Source organism: Natator depressus, chromosome 11 (genome assembly GCF_965152275.1).
Source record: "Natator depressus isolate rNatDep1 chromosome 11, rNatDep2.hap1, whole genome shotgun sequence".
NCBI classification, from domain to species: domain Eukaryota; kingdom Metazoa; phylum Chordata; order Testudines; family Cheloniidae; genus Natator; species Natator depressus.
In genome coordinates this window covers 18,701,316-18,716,137 of record NC_134244.1, presented here as the reverse complement: position 1 = coordinate 18,716,137, position 14,822 = coordinate 18,701,316, and the positions used below count along the sequence as shown (strand labels likewise).

Genomic DNA, 14,822 nt, shown 5'->3' with positions numbered 1-14,822 from the left:
CTGCAAAGCCAGCGCTCTGGACAGAAGCAGCATGAAGAGCTGCGTGGCCACGCCTCCACCTAGCAATTGAGGAGGGGGATGTCACCGCTTCTGGGGAGCCCCCCCACACGGTAAGCACTGTCCAGAGCCCGCCTCACCCCATCCTGTGCTCCAACCCCCTGCCCCCTTCCACACCCAAACACTGCTGCTGCTGGGGGCGTGGGACGGTGAGGGTGAGGGAGGGCGTGAAGCCAGGTAGGTAGCCTGCTGGCCCTGCCAACCCTCCTCCCCCCCAGCACCAGCAGGGGTCCTGGGCCACCCACCACCGCCCACCCCTCTCCCCCACACTAGCAGGGGTTCCAGGCCATGTGCCGCTGCCCACCACCCTCTCCCCACCCCAAGTTCCCAGGCTGCCCTCCCCCAGCACCCGTGGCACCCCCGAGCAGCCCCCCCGGCCCCAAGTTTTAGTCAGGGGTATATAGTAAAAGTGACAGACAGGTCACAGGCCATGAATTTTTGTTTACTGCCTGTAACCTGTCTGTGACTTTTTACTAAAAATACCCATGACTAAATCGTTGCCTTAACAATGGAGAATGGTAAAAAGGAATGCCACATCTGAATGGATGCATTTCTTCTACCACCACTGATTCCCCAGGACTGTGATGGAAAGCTTCCTGTGTTTTCTATTTTGTTTGCCGCAAAGGCTGAAGAGTCTAATGAAGTATGACCCACTTGCCTGGAAAGTTATAGAAAAATCTATGTTTAGCTTTTATTCCCTAGGTAAAGCCTTGTGTGCTTTAGTCTGTCAGTGGTGAGGATATTTACTCTAGGCATATTGCCTTAACAGAATCCACACTGAAATGCAAATAGAACTTTCCCATCAGAGCTCTTCATTCGCTTGTCTGTTCACATACGTTGAGATATTGTTCACTTCCACTGTTAATAGTCATCTGAGTTACCCAGCTTGTAAAGTATCCTAAAATTTATCCCCACTTTCCGAGTCCTGAAGAGCTCTAGAATTTGACTTAAAAGGATTCAGGGCCTGGTCTCAGCTTTCACCCACAACCTCTGGAACCAACACGTATAAATGGTGGCCCAGGGAAAAAATCCAGGCCACTGAGTGAACATATAAAATAGTTCTTGACTTTCATATATTCTTCCTTTGGCCTTTCCCCACCTAAGGAAAATATGTCCTTTAAAGGAGAAAAAGCTCAATCCTATTCAGAGACTATGACGGACTCATAGGGAAGTAAATTACTAAGGTAGAAACAGGTTTCAGTAAACAGCTGTGTTAGTCTGTATTCGCAAAAAGAAAAGGAGTACTTGTGGCACCTTAGAGACTAACAAATTTATTAGAGCATAAGCTTTTGTGAGCTTCATGCATCCGATGAAGTGAGCTGTAGCTCACAAAAGCTTATGCTCAAATAAATTGGTTAGTCTCTAAGGTGCCACAAGTACTCCTTTTCTTTTTAAGACAGAAACAGTCTTCCCTTTATGAAACTGATGAGGATCTTATTTACCGGAGGCCACACACAATCCTAAAGCACACAATTTTTGAAGAAAGTAGCTGTTCACTTGCCATTATTTGTCTAGATAAGGTATTATCTCTTTGTAAGCACCCTGTAACGTAAGACCAAACTGAAAAGGTCTAATACTAAAATGTCAGTCTCTGGGATTCACTGTTTCAGTTACAATTTTCATCTTTCAATAGTAAAACTCCAAATTTTATATGTGTATAATGTAATATAGTTTTATAAACTTGCATTTCTGTAACACCTCTCAGCTAGGGATCTCAAAGTACTTTACAAATATTAATAAATAAAGCCTCAACACTCTTATGAGGTACTGTCATCAGTTATTTCTGCAAGAATCTATCAGTCATAAAGGCTAAGTATAACTCAAAGTCTATGAAGTAGACAAAATGACTGTTTCTGGGGCCAAACCTAGAGGCACAACCCAGTAGTCTGGGATTGCCTTTCCAGCGTGATTATTGAGTAGAATATAAAAGTATTTCATAAAATTAAAAAAAAAAAACTTATTGGATAATTCTACAGATAAACCCTGGACATGACAGAGCACTTGTGTAATCTTTATGACCATAGATCATTTCTCCTCTAACTAGGTCTGTCCATAGAAGGAAATGCTCTGGAGGCTTTGCTGCCCAATGCTTATTTAGAGTAGTGCCTTGAATGATGTGATCCCCGTAATAAAAATGTGCTCTTCCAAAACAAACTTTGTTAGTGATCTTTTGAAATGAGTAGTTCAACTCATTTCACCTCTCTCATTCTAACCAGATTTGAAACTCTTGGTTTTAGAGAAGACCTGAAGCTTTCTGGAAAGAGGATTCTCACCCAAAAAGCTTTTTCCTCCTATTGGCAGTAAATATTATGAACCTCAGCTTTGATGGAATATTAACAAGACTGGAATTTCCTGCACACAAGACATAATGCATTAAAATACGAGTCCAAAACTAGCTCACTGCCATCCTCAATCATTTTCTTTTCTAATATCATACGATAGTCTTTCCATTCCACTAGTACATCAGGAGGATGTTAAAGAACAGCTACTAAATTTAAACATTCTCAAATTGGCAGGTCTGGATGACTTGCAACGAAGAGTTTTAAAAGAGCTGTCTGAGCTCCTCACTGGACCATTAATGTTGATTTTCAATAGATCTTGGAATACTAGGAAAGTTCCAGAAGACTGAAAGAAAGCGAATGTTGCACTAGTATTTAAAAAGGGGTGAACAGTAGGATTTGATTTTTTTTGACGCAAGTAGTAGTGCTGATGTATTATACTTGGACTTCTATAAAACATTTGACTTGGTACATGACATTTTAATTAAAAACAGAATATAAAATTAACATGGATTAAAACCTGGCTAACTGATAGGTCTCAAAATATAATTATAACTAGGGAATCATCATTGAACAGGGAGGTTTCTAATAAGGTCCCACCGGGACTGGTTCTTGGCCCTATGCTATTTATCGTTGTCATAAATATAAAGGGAAGACAACCACTTTTAAATCCCTCCTGGCTAGAGGAAAAAACCCTTTCACCTGTAAAGGGTTAAGAAGCTAAAGATAACCTCACTGGCACCTGACCAAAATGACCAATGAGGAGACAAGATACTTTCAAAGCTTGGGGGGGGGGGGGGGACAGGACAAAGGGTTCTCTCTGTGCGTTGTTTTTGCCCAGACCAGAGCAGGAATGCAGGTCAGAACTCCTGTAAAGGGATAATAAGCAATCAAGTTAGATATGTGTTAGATTCTGTTTTGTTTAAATGGCTGATAAAATAAGTTGTGCTGAATATATTCCTGTTTTTGTGTCTTTTTGATACTTAAGGTTTTGCCTAGAGGGATTCTCTATGTTTTGAATCTGATTACCCTGTAAGGTATTTACCATCCTGATTTTACAGAGATGATTCTTTTACTTTTTCTTCTATTAATATTCTTCTTTTAAGAACCTGATTGGTTTTTCATTGTTCTTAAGATCCAAGGGTTTGGGTCTGTGTTCACCTCTGCAAACTGGTGAGGATTTTTATCAAGCCTTCCCCAGGAAAGGGGGTGTAGGGTTTGGGAGGATGGAGGGGGGAACGACGTTTCCAAGTGGGCTCTTTCCCTGTTATATATTTATTAGACGCTTGGTGGTGGCAGCAATAAAATCCAAGGGCAAAAGGTAAAATAGTTTGTACCTTGGGGAAGTTTTAACCTAAGCTGGTAAAAATAAGCTTAGGGGGTTTTTCATGCAGGTCCCCACATCTGTACCCTAGAGTTCAGCGTGGGGAAGGAACCTTGTCAATCATTTTTATCAATGATCTAGAAGAAAACATATCACTGATTAAGTTTGCAGATAACAAAAATTGGGAGAGTAGATGAAGATGACAGGTTACTTACACAGAGTTATATGGATCACTTGGTAAGCTGGGTGCAATCAAACAATGTGTGTTTTAATATGGCTAAACATAAGTATATACATCTAGGAATAAAGTCTCCATACTTACAAGATGGGGGAGACTATCCTGGGAAGCAGTGACTCTGAAAAAGACTTGGGATTGTCATGGATCATCTGCTGAACATGAGCTCCAAGCACAATGCTGTGACTAAAAGGGCTAATGTAATCCTGGGATGCATAAACAGGGGAATCTCCAGTAGAAGTAGAAAGGCTGTTTTGCTCTGTACTTGGCACTGGTGCAACCATTGTTGGAATACTGTGTTGAGTTCTGGTATTGATAATTTAAGAAGAATGAATGTTGATAAATTGAAGAGTCACGAGAATGATTAAAGGATGAGAAAATATGCCTTATAGTGACAGATGTAAGAAGCTCCTTATATTTAAATTTAACAAAAGAGAAAGTTAAGGGGTGACTTAACAGTCTAAGTACCTACATCGGGAACAAATATTTATTTAATAGCAAGCTCTTCAACTCTAGCAGAGAAAAGTAGAACACGATCCAATGGCTGGAAGCTGAAGCTAGATCAATACAGACTGGAAATAATGCATATATTTTTAACAGAGAAATCTAACAACCACTGAAACAATTTACCAAGGGTTGTGGTTGGACTCTGAATAGCATACCTTACGGAAAAGTTACACTTGTGCAATAGAAGAAGCAACATTTTGACCTTAACATCTTCATTATGTAGTACTATAAGCTAATCCATATTGGATATTAATTTTTACCATGAAGTTGCAGTAGTATGTCATCTTTGGCTGCTTCTATGTTAGCCAGATAAGAAAACAAAACATTGTAGACACAGCTTAAGCATATACAGTATATTATTCAGAAATGCTTTCCACACAAAAACTAATTTACATTACACAAGAAGTTAAATTCAACTAACTGGCAAGAGAGTTTAAAGATGAAGCGTATCACATTTGTGCTGTACTGCAAAATTGGACTGCAGCAATTGTTTTAAGGAGTGTGACAGGGTCGGGCCAAATGGCTATAGGAGAGTAACAGAAGGTAGATATTTTAGCCCCAGGTTAAGTAGGTCCCTTTTCCCTGGGTAAGGTAACAGGGAAAGTTCCAGAACAATCAGGAACCTTCTGGAGACAATTAAGACAGACAGGCAGATTAGAACACCTGCAGCCAATCAAGAAGCTGTTAGAATCAATTAAGGCAGGCTAATCAGGGCACCTGGGTTCAAAAGGGAGCTCACTTCAGTTTGTGGTGCGCGTGTGAGGAGCTGGGCGCAAGAGGCACTCGGAGCTGAGAGTGAGAATGCAGACTGTTGGAGGACTGAGGTGTACAAGCATTATCAGACACCAGGAGGAAGGTCCTATGGTGAGAATAAAGGTGGTGTTGGGAGGAGGCCATGGGGAAGTAGCCCAGGGAGTTGTAGCTGGTCACACAGCTGTTCCAGGAGGCACTCTAGACAGCTGCATTCCACAGGGCCCTAGGCTGGAACCCGGAGTAGAGGGCAGGTCTGGGTTCCCCCCAAACCTCCCAACTCCTGGTCAGACACAGGAGTCATCGTCCTGGACTGTGGGGGTTCAGAAAAACAGCCAAGCTGAGGGCTGCCGTGAAGTTCCAAGGCGAGCAAATCCGCAAATAAGCGCAAGACCCACCAAGGCAGAGGAGGAACTTTGTCACAGGAGTAACAAACAGAAGGACAAGTGCCTAAGCTTTATTAGCACTCCTCCACAGCTAATGCCTTCTACAACTAGCAAACTATCAACTGACTAAGACATTGGTCATATCAAAGTCCACATTGTAACATAATTCATTGCATATTAAGATAACAACCTAGACTATCATGGAATAATACCAATCCCACTTCCCTCTTCAGTCTGAAAAGATGGATATTTTCGCCATTCAAGTACTTACAGACTTATCAAAACACCACTTTACCTATTCCTTTGTAAACTAAATAAACCGAGTTTCTTTCATCTCTCTCTGTAAAGCAGGCTCTCCAGACCTCCAATAATTCTTGTAGCTTTTTTCTGAACTTTTTCCAGATTGTCAACCTCAACTTTAATAGTGTGGACACCATGTTCCAGTAGTATTCTCACTGATACCACATATAGTGGTAATACTATCTTCCTGCTTCAACTTGATCTCCTCCTCCTTATACATCCAAGGACTGAATTTGCTCTCTTAGCTGCCAGTTGATTATCCACCATGAGCCCTAAATCCTTTTCTGAATCACTGCTATCTAAAATAATCCCTTATCCTATACGTGTGATATGTATGTCTGTTTACCAGATATATGACTTGGCATTTAGTTATATTAATACACATTATGCTCAAGTGAGCCCAGACTACCATGTGATCCAGACTGCTCTGTATAACTGACCTGTCCTTATAATTATTTATCACTTCACCACTCTGTATCATCTGCAAACTTTACTAGCAGTGATTTTATGTTTTCTTCCAGTTGATTGCTAAAGATATTGAATACCATCAGGTCAAGAACAGACCCCCTGAGGGACAGTTGTAGAAATGGTCCCATTGACTGATGGCTGCCCATTTGCAATTACTTTTTGAGCTCTATCAGTTAGCCAATTTTGAATCCATTGTGTGTTTTATATAGTGCTTTATTTTCATTCTAAAAACAGAATGTCATGTGATACTAAGTCAAAAGCCTCACTGAAGTTTAAATGCATTACATCAATAGTTACTTTTGCCAGTGAAACTTCTGCTCTCATGAAAAAACTGTATCAAGCTTGTTTTGACAAGCCAACTTTCCTTAAATCCATGTTGACTTGCGTAAGTTACACTGCCATGTTTTTATTTCTTGATTTTTTGAATCCTGTGCCACTGTCTCCATGATTTTTCCTGGGATCCATGTCAAGAAAGTTAGTCTATAATTATTAGAATCATCCCATGAGCCCTTTTAAATTATTGCCATAACTTCACTTTCTTCCAGTCCTCTGGAGCTTCCCCAGTATTCCAAGATTTGTTAAATATCAACATCAATGGCTCAGAGAGCGATTTTGCAGATTTTAAAATCTTGGATGGTAATTATCTGGTCCTACAAGTTAAAAGATATTTAAACTTTGGCAGTTTCTGTTTAACATCCTCCCGAGTTACTGCTGGAAGAGATAATATTTCTTTATCACTGTAAACTGTTAATAAACTGTCCAGCTTCTTTCCAAATACAGAACAGAAATATTTATTGGACACTTCTATTTGTGCATCATTATTGACAATTTTAAATGTCCTTATCTGTAACAGACACATACTATTGTTGGTATTTCTTTTGTTCCTCATATTAAAAAAATTCCATCTTACTGTCCCCTTAATCTTAAGGCCATAGTTTTTTTTTAAACTAATGCCTTTAGCTTTCCTTATCAACTGGCTACATTTAACGATGGCTGAAAATAAGAGACGCAAGGGAAAGTCAAGCAAGTGCACTACTTTACCATTGCATCCCACATCACAGTGACAATCTGCACACAACCTGGATCCACAGAAGGAGCAAAGCTTATGAAACTGGAGGAGAGCTGAGTCCTGCACATTGACTTGGAGATAACAAATCCTGCTGCTAGCTGGTGTATAGGCATAGACCATTTCAAGATATTGAACAGGGAGCAGCAGCACCTGTGCCTCCTCCAGAGTGAGCAGTCCTGCTAGAAGAGGAGGATGCAGAGAACGAGGCACTGCAAGGAGAAGCAGCAGTGCTAGAGCTGCTCTCTCCAAGGTAACAAAGCACAGCAGATCCAGCATTATCACAGGCACATCCTAGCAGGCTGATCACACACACTTCACCTTCCCAGGTTGGGATAACTGAACTCAACAACTGGGAGAAGGTGAGGTTACTTATCTTGTATGGTAGCTGGAGTTCTTAGAGATGTTTTGTTGCTATGTTGCTCCATATGAGGATAGTATACACATGCACTTGTGCACTTTTGACTGAAGATGTTTTATTAGCAGTGACCATGCCGTTTGTCTCCCCATGCTCTGCCCAGTCACTCCAGTTCCTTCTCAACCTCAGAGCGTGGAAGAACACCAAAGTTGAGGGGAACGGAGAGTGGGTGATGGGGCATCCATAGAGACAAAATATGTTGCAAAACTGCAGTTATTGTACAAGGTAAGTATCCTCTCCTTTGTCTTTGAATTATCTTCCCTATGGGTGCTCCATATAAGACGACTCCATCAGTGCAGAAGAGGGAGTGGATTCTGTCCTAAGTGTAAAAGTGCTTCACCAGAGGCTCTGGTGTCTGCTCTGGAGGTATGTGTTAAGACATAGGATGGAGGAGTGGGAAGGGGGCATGGTTGTCTAGTCTGGTGTGAAAGGGGATGGTGGTGTCTCCTCCTCTATTCTCGGCTTCTGTTCCTCTGCAAGGACTTCTTGAGGAGGACATGGAGGGACCTGAGGTGTTGGTGGCTAAGAATCTTATGTGAGGTCACCCTGAAGACTGGGACAATGCAAGGGGCACAAGGGTTCCAAAAATCCCACTGAGGAGGGGCATAAGGAGGAGGAGAAGGAGCAGGGCCCCAGGGGTTTTCCTGTTGGCGGATTCCTGGGGTCTTGTCCTCAGGAACACCTCGAAGGAAAGAGGATGGAACGAGTAGACGGTGGAGCCTTAGATGAATATTTCTGAATCAGAGGAATTGTCCTCTTCTGTGTCCAGCGGTGAAGCTGAGGACATCAGTACCTTTGTATGAGGATGAGGATGACTGGGGGTGGGGGTGATGTTGCTGGTTCTAGCTGGCACATGGGTGCAAGCGGGAAAACCCTCCTGGTAGGGGAGGGAGAGTCCTCCTCATAGGGGACTCATGTTCCTCCAAAGTCTGAGGGCTCTTGTGTGAGAGGAACTTGGATAATACTAGTGAGATGGGGGACTGCTTCTCCAGGTGAAAAATCTCCAGCAGTACTGGGGACAGTACAGATGATTAGTCTGCATGCTCTGTGTGAAGGTAGATGGTACCAGGTGAATAGAAGAGGATTTCTTCAGAGTCTTTACTCCTTGAGGAGTCGTTCCACTTGGAAGAGTCTGATGCCCGTACTGACTAATGAGTTGTTCAGGGCTGTTTGGCGGTGGGCTTCTAGGTACAAGAAGCCTTTCTTAGTATGCTGATACCTTGGCACCATGACAGGTAGGAGCCTCAGTGGTATCCGCACAAGAATGCGAGGTTTCTTTGTTCCCAGATGTAAGAAGGGACTTCTCTCTTCTATCAAGGAGACTGGGGTCTCTTATATTTAGATGTCTGAGAGACTGATGCTGTCCCCTGGCCTCAGCCTGCTGGCAATGGAGGGCTGGGAAGAGTCAGGGCCCCCAGACTTAAGAAGGCGCTCCATGAGCAGCTGTTTTAAATCAGTCTTCCCTCAGTTTGAGACCTGCTCTTGAAGCCGGAGCTGATCATGATAGGATGTGAGCCTCTCCAAGGCAGTGGAGGAATCTAGAATGCTTGTCACTGTGGTGAAAGGACCTGTGGCAGATCTGGCAAGGCTTGAGTTCTGGGGTCTTGGGTATAACCCACTGGCTGAGAAGGCCCAAGCAAAAAGGGGGGCCCAACCTTAAAGAAAAAGGGGAACACTCCCTTTCCTCTCCCCTCCACAAAGCACAAACCATGTTAAGTGAAAACAATAATAAAATAAAGGAAAGAAAAAAATCTGTTAATTAGACAGACACTACAGAACTCAGTCTTGAGTTGCAGGCAGTTGAGAAGGAACTGGAGTGGCATGGGTCTGCTCCTCCCTCTATACATTTCAGGCAAGGCCCAGTTTAGTTACTAGCAATTAAGATCAATACCACTGTTAAAGCCAAAATGCAGAACTTCAAGCTAAACTGGAAACATACACCAGTTTGTTTAAAATGGCTCCTAAAAATAAGAAGCTAGCAAATTATTTTACTTTCTAACTATAAAACTGCTCTCTACTTTAGTATCTGAATGATTTCCAATAGTGCCTGAGCAATTTAAAAAGTCTTCAAAAACATGTTAAAGTACTTGGGAATTAAAAATCAAAAACCAAACCAAAAAAATGTAAGCCACAATTCTAGGTCATGATGAAAAACAAACACTACTTTGGCCAAAGAACATTTTGCTCTTATGTTGTGCATTTAAAAAAAGCGGGGAAGAGGGAGGACATAAAGGATGGTCATGATTCTTTGCCAAACATTTGTGAAATAAGTATTTTAAAAATAAATATAAATCATTTTGTTTGCTGTTTGCATGTTAAAACAGATCTAGCTGAAGGCTATTAAGTCTGACAGGGTGGGTGAGGTAGTATCTTTTATTGGACCACCTTCTGTTGATGAAAGCTTTTGAGAATACACAAAGCTGATGAAGAGCTCTGTATAAGCTTGAAAGCTCGTCTCAGTCACCAACAGAAGCTGGTCCAATAAAATATATTACCTCATCCACCTTGTCGCTCTAATATCCTGGGACCAACACGGCTACACCACCACCACCACCAGCATACAACTAGTAAGTCTGTCTTTCCAATATTCTTCGGAGAGCAAATGACTTCAACTAGGTTTCAGAAGCTTCAGTCACATGATTTTTACCTGAATGTCCTGTGATATTTCAGCTGTGGGAGGCGGTGGAGATTCTTCACACACAGCCAGGCTCCGAACTAGCTTTAACTTTGTATTTGACTAAAGAAAAGTATTTTTAATTAAAAACTAGTCAAAAAAACAAATGTACATCAGAACACCTCACACTGATATTATTCACTCAATTTACTGCCAAATGCATAACGAATTGGCTGGAATATGTATGTTTAATATTGTAAAATAAAGTCAATCATTTTTGAAAGGGAAAAAACAGTCACAGCTTTGAGGTCATCAGATCACCACCACAACAGAATAATTTCAATTAATAAAAAAATAAAATCAGCAGCGTTGGAAAGGCATTTCCTCTCTCTAGCAATAAGAAGCCACCAAAAATATAAAGGCAAACCACAAAAGCAGACAACTAGGCAAGACAAAAATCCAAAAGCAAAACAAAAAATTTTATTGCCAAAAATAAAGGCTATAACTAAACTCAAGGCATTTTTCACAAAGTGGCAAGGCTTCATCAAGCATGAAGGACTTCTGTAGCATGCCAGCACACACGTCTACTGTACCTTGGACCTTTTTCCTGTCTGTCCAAAAGACTGGACTGGCTGCTAAATGGTGGGCACAACAAAAAAAGAGTTCATATTAAGCTTCATACTTAGACTGTAGGAGACATTTATTAATGCAAAAATCTGCAGAGTAGAAAGAAAGTAGTTATTTAATAGATTTGATCATCATGTAAGTAAACACAAGTGTTTTTAGCCTGACGGTTGTGAGCTATCCCATTTTCCATGGGAAAAATCCCAGGCTTCTCATCTTCATTCAGCATCTTGCAAAACATGGGTATGGGGGGGAGAAAAACAAAACAAAACACAACTTACCAGTTTTGTACAATTATTTTACTTTATAAAGTCAGGACCAGTTAACAGTCTTCGGCAAGTCCTATGTTTGTAGTTCTCATGGGGCAATTTCTTTGACAACATGACAAGAAAGTAGGTTTTATAATCCTGCTACTGTTCCCTGAAAACTCACCTAAAGAGCTGTTTATAAGAAGCAGTGCTATTTTGACAAGGGAAAGGAGTAGGAAATGGCCCACTAACCAAGCAATGTTTCCTCTCTTCCTTTCCTCCTCCCTGAACCCCAGTCAGAAAACCTGACATTTAAAGGAAGAACAGTAAAAAACTGTCTATTTTTATATATAAAATAAAATTAACTTACTACATGTCTCTAGCTATTGCTATGCCTTCTCTTTCTTTCTGGCTTAACTCCACCTTTTCTTTATTCTTTCCTAGAATATATAGGGGTTACCAAACTTCTTCCACAGTGTGCACTACTTAGGACTTGTCTACAGATAATTTTAGCATCAATTTATCGTAGTGGTTTAGAAACTGATGTAGCTAAATCGGTGCAAGCCCCAATGCGGATGCAGTTATACAGGTATAAAGGTGCTTATATTGGTATAGCTTATTGCTGTTTCTGAACTGATATAGATAAATTGGTACAAAAACTGTGTGCAGGCAAGCCTTTGTACAAATTGTTTTGCAGACTATCTCCCCAACTGCTTATGTGGAAGAGAAATTAATAGACAAGGAGTAACAACATTTTAAAGAAAATACTACAGACCCACTGAAAATTGGAGAATAAAGTATTCAGATTTATTTTATCTCCAACCTACTGTCGTGATGCCATCAACAGAGTACCTAGTGGGGCATCAGTTTGGAATGAGTCTACAAGAGGGTAACTTCACTTCATAGACCTAAAAGAAAGGAGTGAGGGTGAAGGAGGTAATTTAAGATACTAGATTTGCTGAAATGCCTCTAATCACATGTACTTGGACATTCAGCAAAAGTAATGTCTGCTCTTCAATTTTTTTTTTTTTAAAAATCACTTTTGCAGATCTTATCTTAAAAGCATCAATAAACTCCCACCCGAGTTTCGAAAAAAAACTTTCCCCAATGAAGTAGAGTACATCATAACAAAATGAGGACATGTGAAGGCTTAGAATATCTCTGAATAACAAGTGTTATCAAGTGTTGCTGTCTCCCCCTGCCCCCACCAAATTAGGCCTTTGTGTTAAACCTAATAAAGGGCTAGTGCCTTAGTTGGTACAACTTTTGTGACAGTGTTGAACACGGAAAAATACTTAAGTGTATGCTCAATTCCTGTATTATGGAGTCTCTCTTCTGATTCATTAGAGAATGAATCATGTACCAGGTTGAACAAAACAGTATTTCAGCATAACACAGAATGATATTTAAAAGAGCCACAGTGCAACTAGAGACCTTAACCATTCATCTACTGATGAAATTGTATACACTAGAGTAGGGTTGATCATTTGACTGGTCCAAAAATAATTGGTCAATTGATCGGTCAAATGTCGAAAACGGCCAGTTATCTTAAATCACTAATTTATTAGAACACTAACAGAAGACTGAAACTTGGTAGTGTCCAATAGGCTTAGTTGTACATAGAGACTTGTGCCTAATTGCAAAGGACAATTTAACTTAACTTTTTAAACAATTTAACTTTAACTTAATGGAGTTATTTTAACTCAAATATGGGAAACAATGAAATGAAGCTCTAAAATATGAAAACATCCAAAAATATCCATAATAAATTAGTATTCTACTATTATTTAACAGTGCGATTAAAACTGTGATTAATCGCAATTATTTTTTAAAAATCTAGTTATTTTGTTGTGTGTTAATCGCATACATTAACTGTGATTGACAGCCCTAACTAACATCTTTCAGAGTAGCAGCCGTGTTAGTCTGTATTTGCAAAAAGAAAAGGATTACTTGTGGCACCTTAGAGACTAACAAATTTATTAGAGCATAAGCTTTTGTGAGCTTCATGCATCCGATGAAGTGAGCTGTAGCTCACGAAAACTTATGCTCTAATAAATTTGTTAGTCTCTAAAGGTGCCACAAGTACTCCTTTTCTTTCTGTAACATCTTTGGGGCAGGAACAGTGTATTAACCTGTTTAGTGTGCTTTGTAAAACACCACGTACATGGATGGCCGCCCGGTATACAAATAAAGATATACTGTGACACACGGCCGGAAAGGGTTAAGTAGCTTGCAGGCTAAATGACCCAGATTCAACCTTCAGGGACACACTGGTAGATAATGTTTGTGTTTTTGTGTGTTTATATATCTATATCTATAGATAGATATAGATAATTAGAGGTTAATGTAATCAAACAGTTCCTGTCTATGCTGTATTCTGTTAATTCAGAGATCAAAAGGAGATCTTAACATTTAAATGAACTGTAAAAATAGTGGTATCACTGTATTAATCTCTTTGAAATCTATAGCAAATCACCTGCACATGGTGGAAAATGGGCAACTGCCTTATGTTAATCCCTGTAGCTAATTACCAGTGATGCTTAGGAAACAGGTCTACTTCAAAGTCTCCATGATTGCCCATTGTTCGCCTAAGGACTCCAAGCTGTCAAGAGAAAGCCTGGAACTGTATAAAGGTATCTTGGATCCTGATCCTTTTTATTTCCCTGCTTTATATAGGGAGAAGCAGGAGTCATAAGACTGAGATCTTTGGTCCCATCTGGATCACCCTGAATATGAACACTGGACTATAACCTATGGACTAATTCTGAAAGAACTCTTTACAACTACAAAGCTCACCATCTCTTCTATGAATCTGATCTCAGAACTGTACTTATGTCTGTATGTATACTGATCTTTTAGCCAATACTCTTCTTTTTTAAAAAATTTCAGCTTAGTTAATAAGGATTGGCTGTAAGCGTGTATTTGGGTAAGAGATGAAATATTCATTAACTTGGGAGGTAATGTGTCCGATCCTTTGGGAACGGTAGAACTTTCTTATATGATGACTAAGACTTTCAGTAATCATCATTTTAGTCTTAGGTGTCTGAGTGGAGGGCTAAGGCTGGGTTGCTTTAAGGTAACTGTTGTTGGCTTCTTGGTAACCAGTAAAAAGAAAAGTAGGACTTGTGGCACCTTAGAGACTAACAAATTTATTAGAGCTTAAGCTTTCGTGAGCTACAGCTCACTTCATCGGATGCATACAATGGAAAATAACCAGTAAGGTATTATAGAAGCTGTTTTGTTAGGGCTTGGTAAATCGAAGTATTGGCATATCCGTGACTGTCTGCCCCATTTTTTGCAGTTTGCCCTAAGTAAGTAACCCCATTGTGGCTCCCCTGGGACCCCAGTCACATATACATATAATGTTTATTCTAGAAGAGTCCAATCAAGATGCTTAACTTTCTGGTAGTTAATCTCCTCCTCCCTCCGCCCACAAGTGGCATTAGCATATAGTAAACTGAGTTATCAAGACATTTAAGTAAGCACCATGATACTATCAAAAACATAGGCTGCTGTCTGCATCAAGGCATTCTTGTTGGAATATCT

The 14,822-nt window shown here is 40.4% G+C and overlaps 1 protein-coding gene across 9 annotated transcripts in view; it reads right to left on the bottom strand.

The window, feature by feature from the left end:
* R3HDM1 (R3H domain containing 1) overlaps positions 1-14,822 on the bottom strand; it is a 103,915-nt gene that overhangs the window by 81,735 nt on the left and 7,358 nt on the right. For 6 of the 9 annotated variants that reach the window (XM_074967271.1, XM_074967273.1, XM_074967274.1 and 3 more), the window contains exons 3-4: positions 10,998-11,039; positions 10,438-10,527 (exon numbers count right to left, since the gene is read on the bottom strand). The exons of 2 other annotated variants lie outside the window; for them this stretch is intronic. In XM_074967271.1, coding sequence (XP_074823372.1) covers positions 10,438-10,527; positions 10,998-11,039 — 132 coding nt within the window. The remainder of the gene's footprint in view (positions 1-10,437; positions 10,528-10,997; positions 11,040-14,822) is intronic. One more of the 9 variants, XM_074967272.1, reaches the window with a different exon arrangement.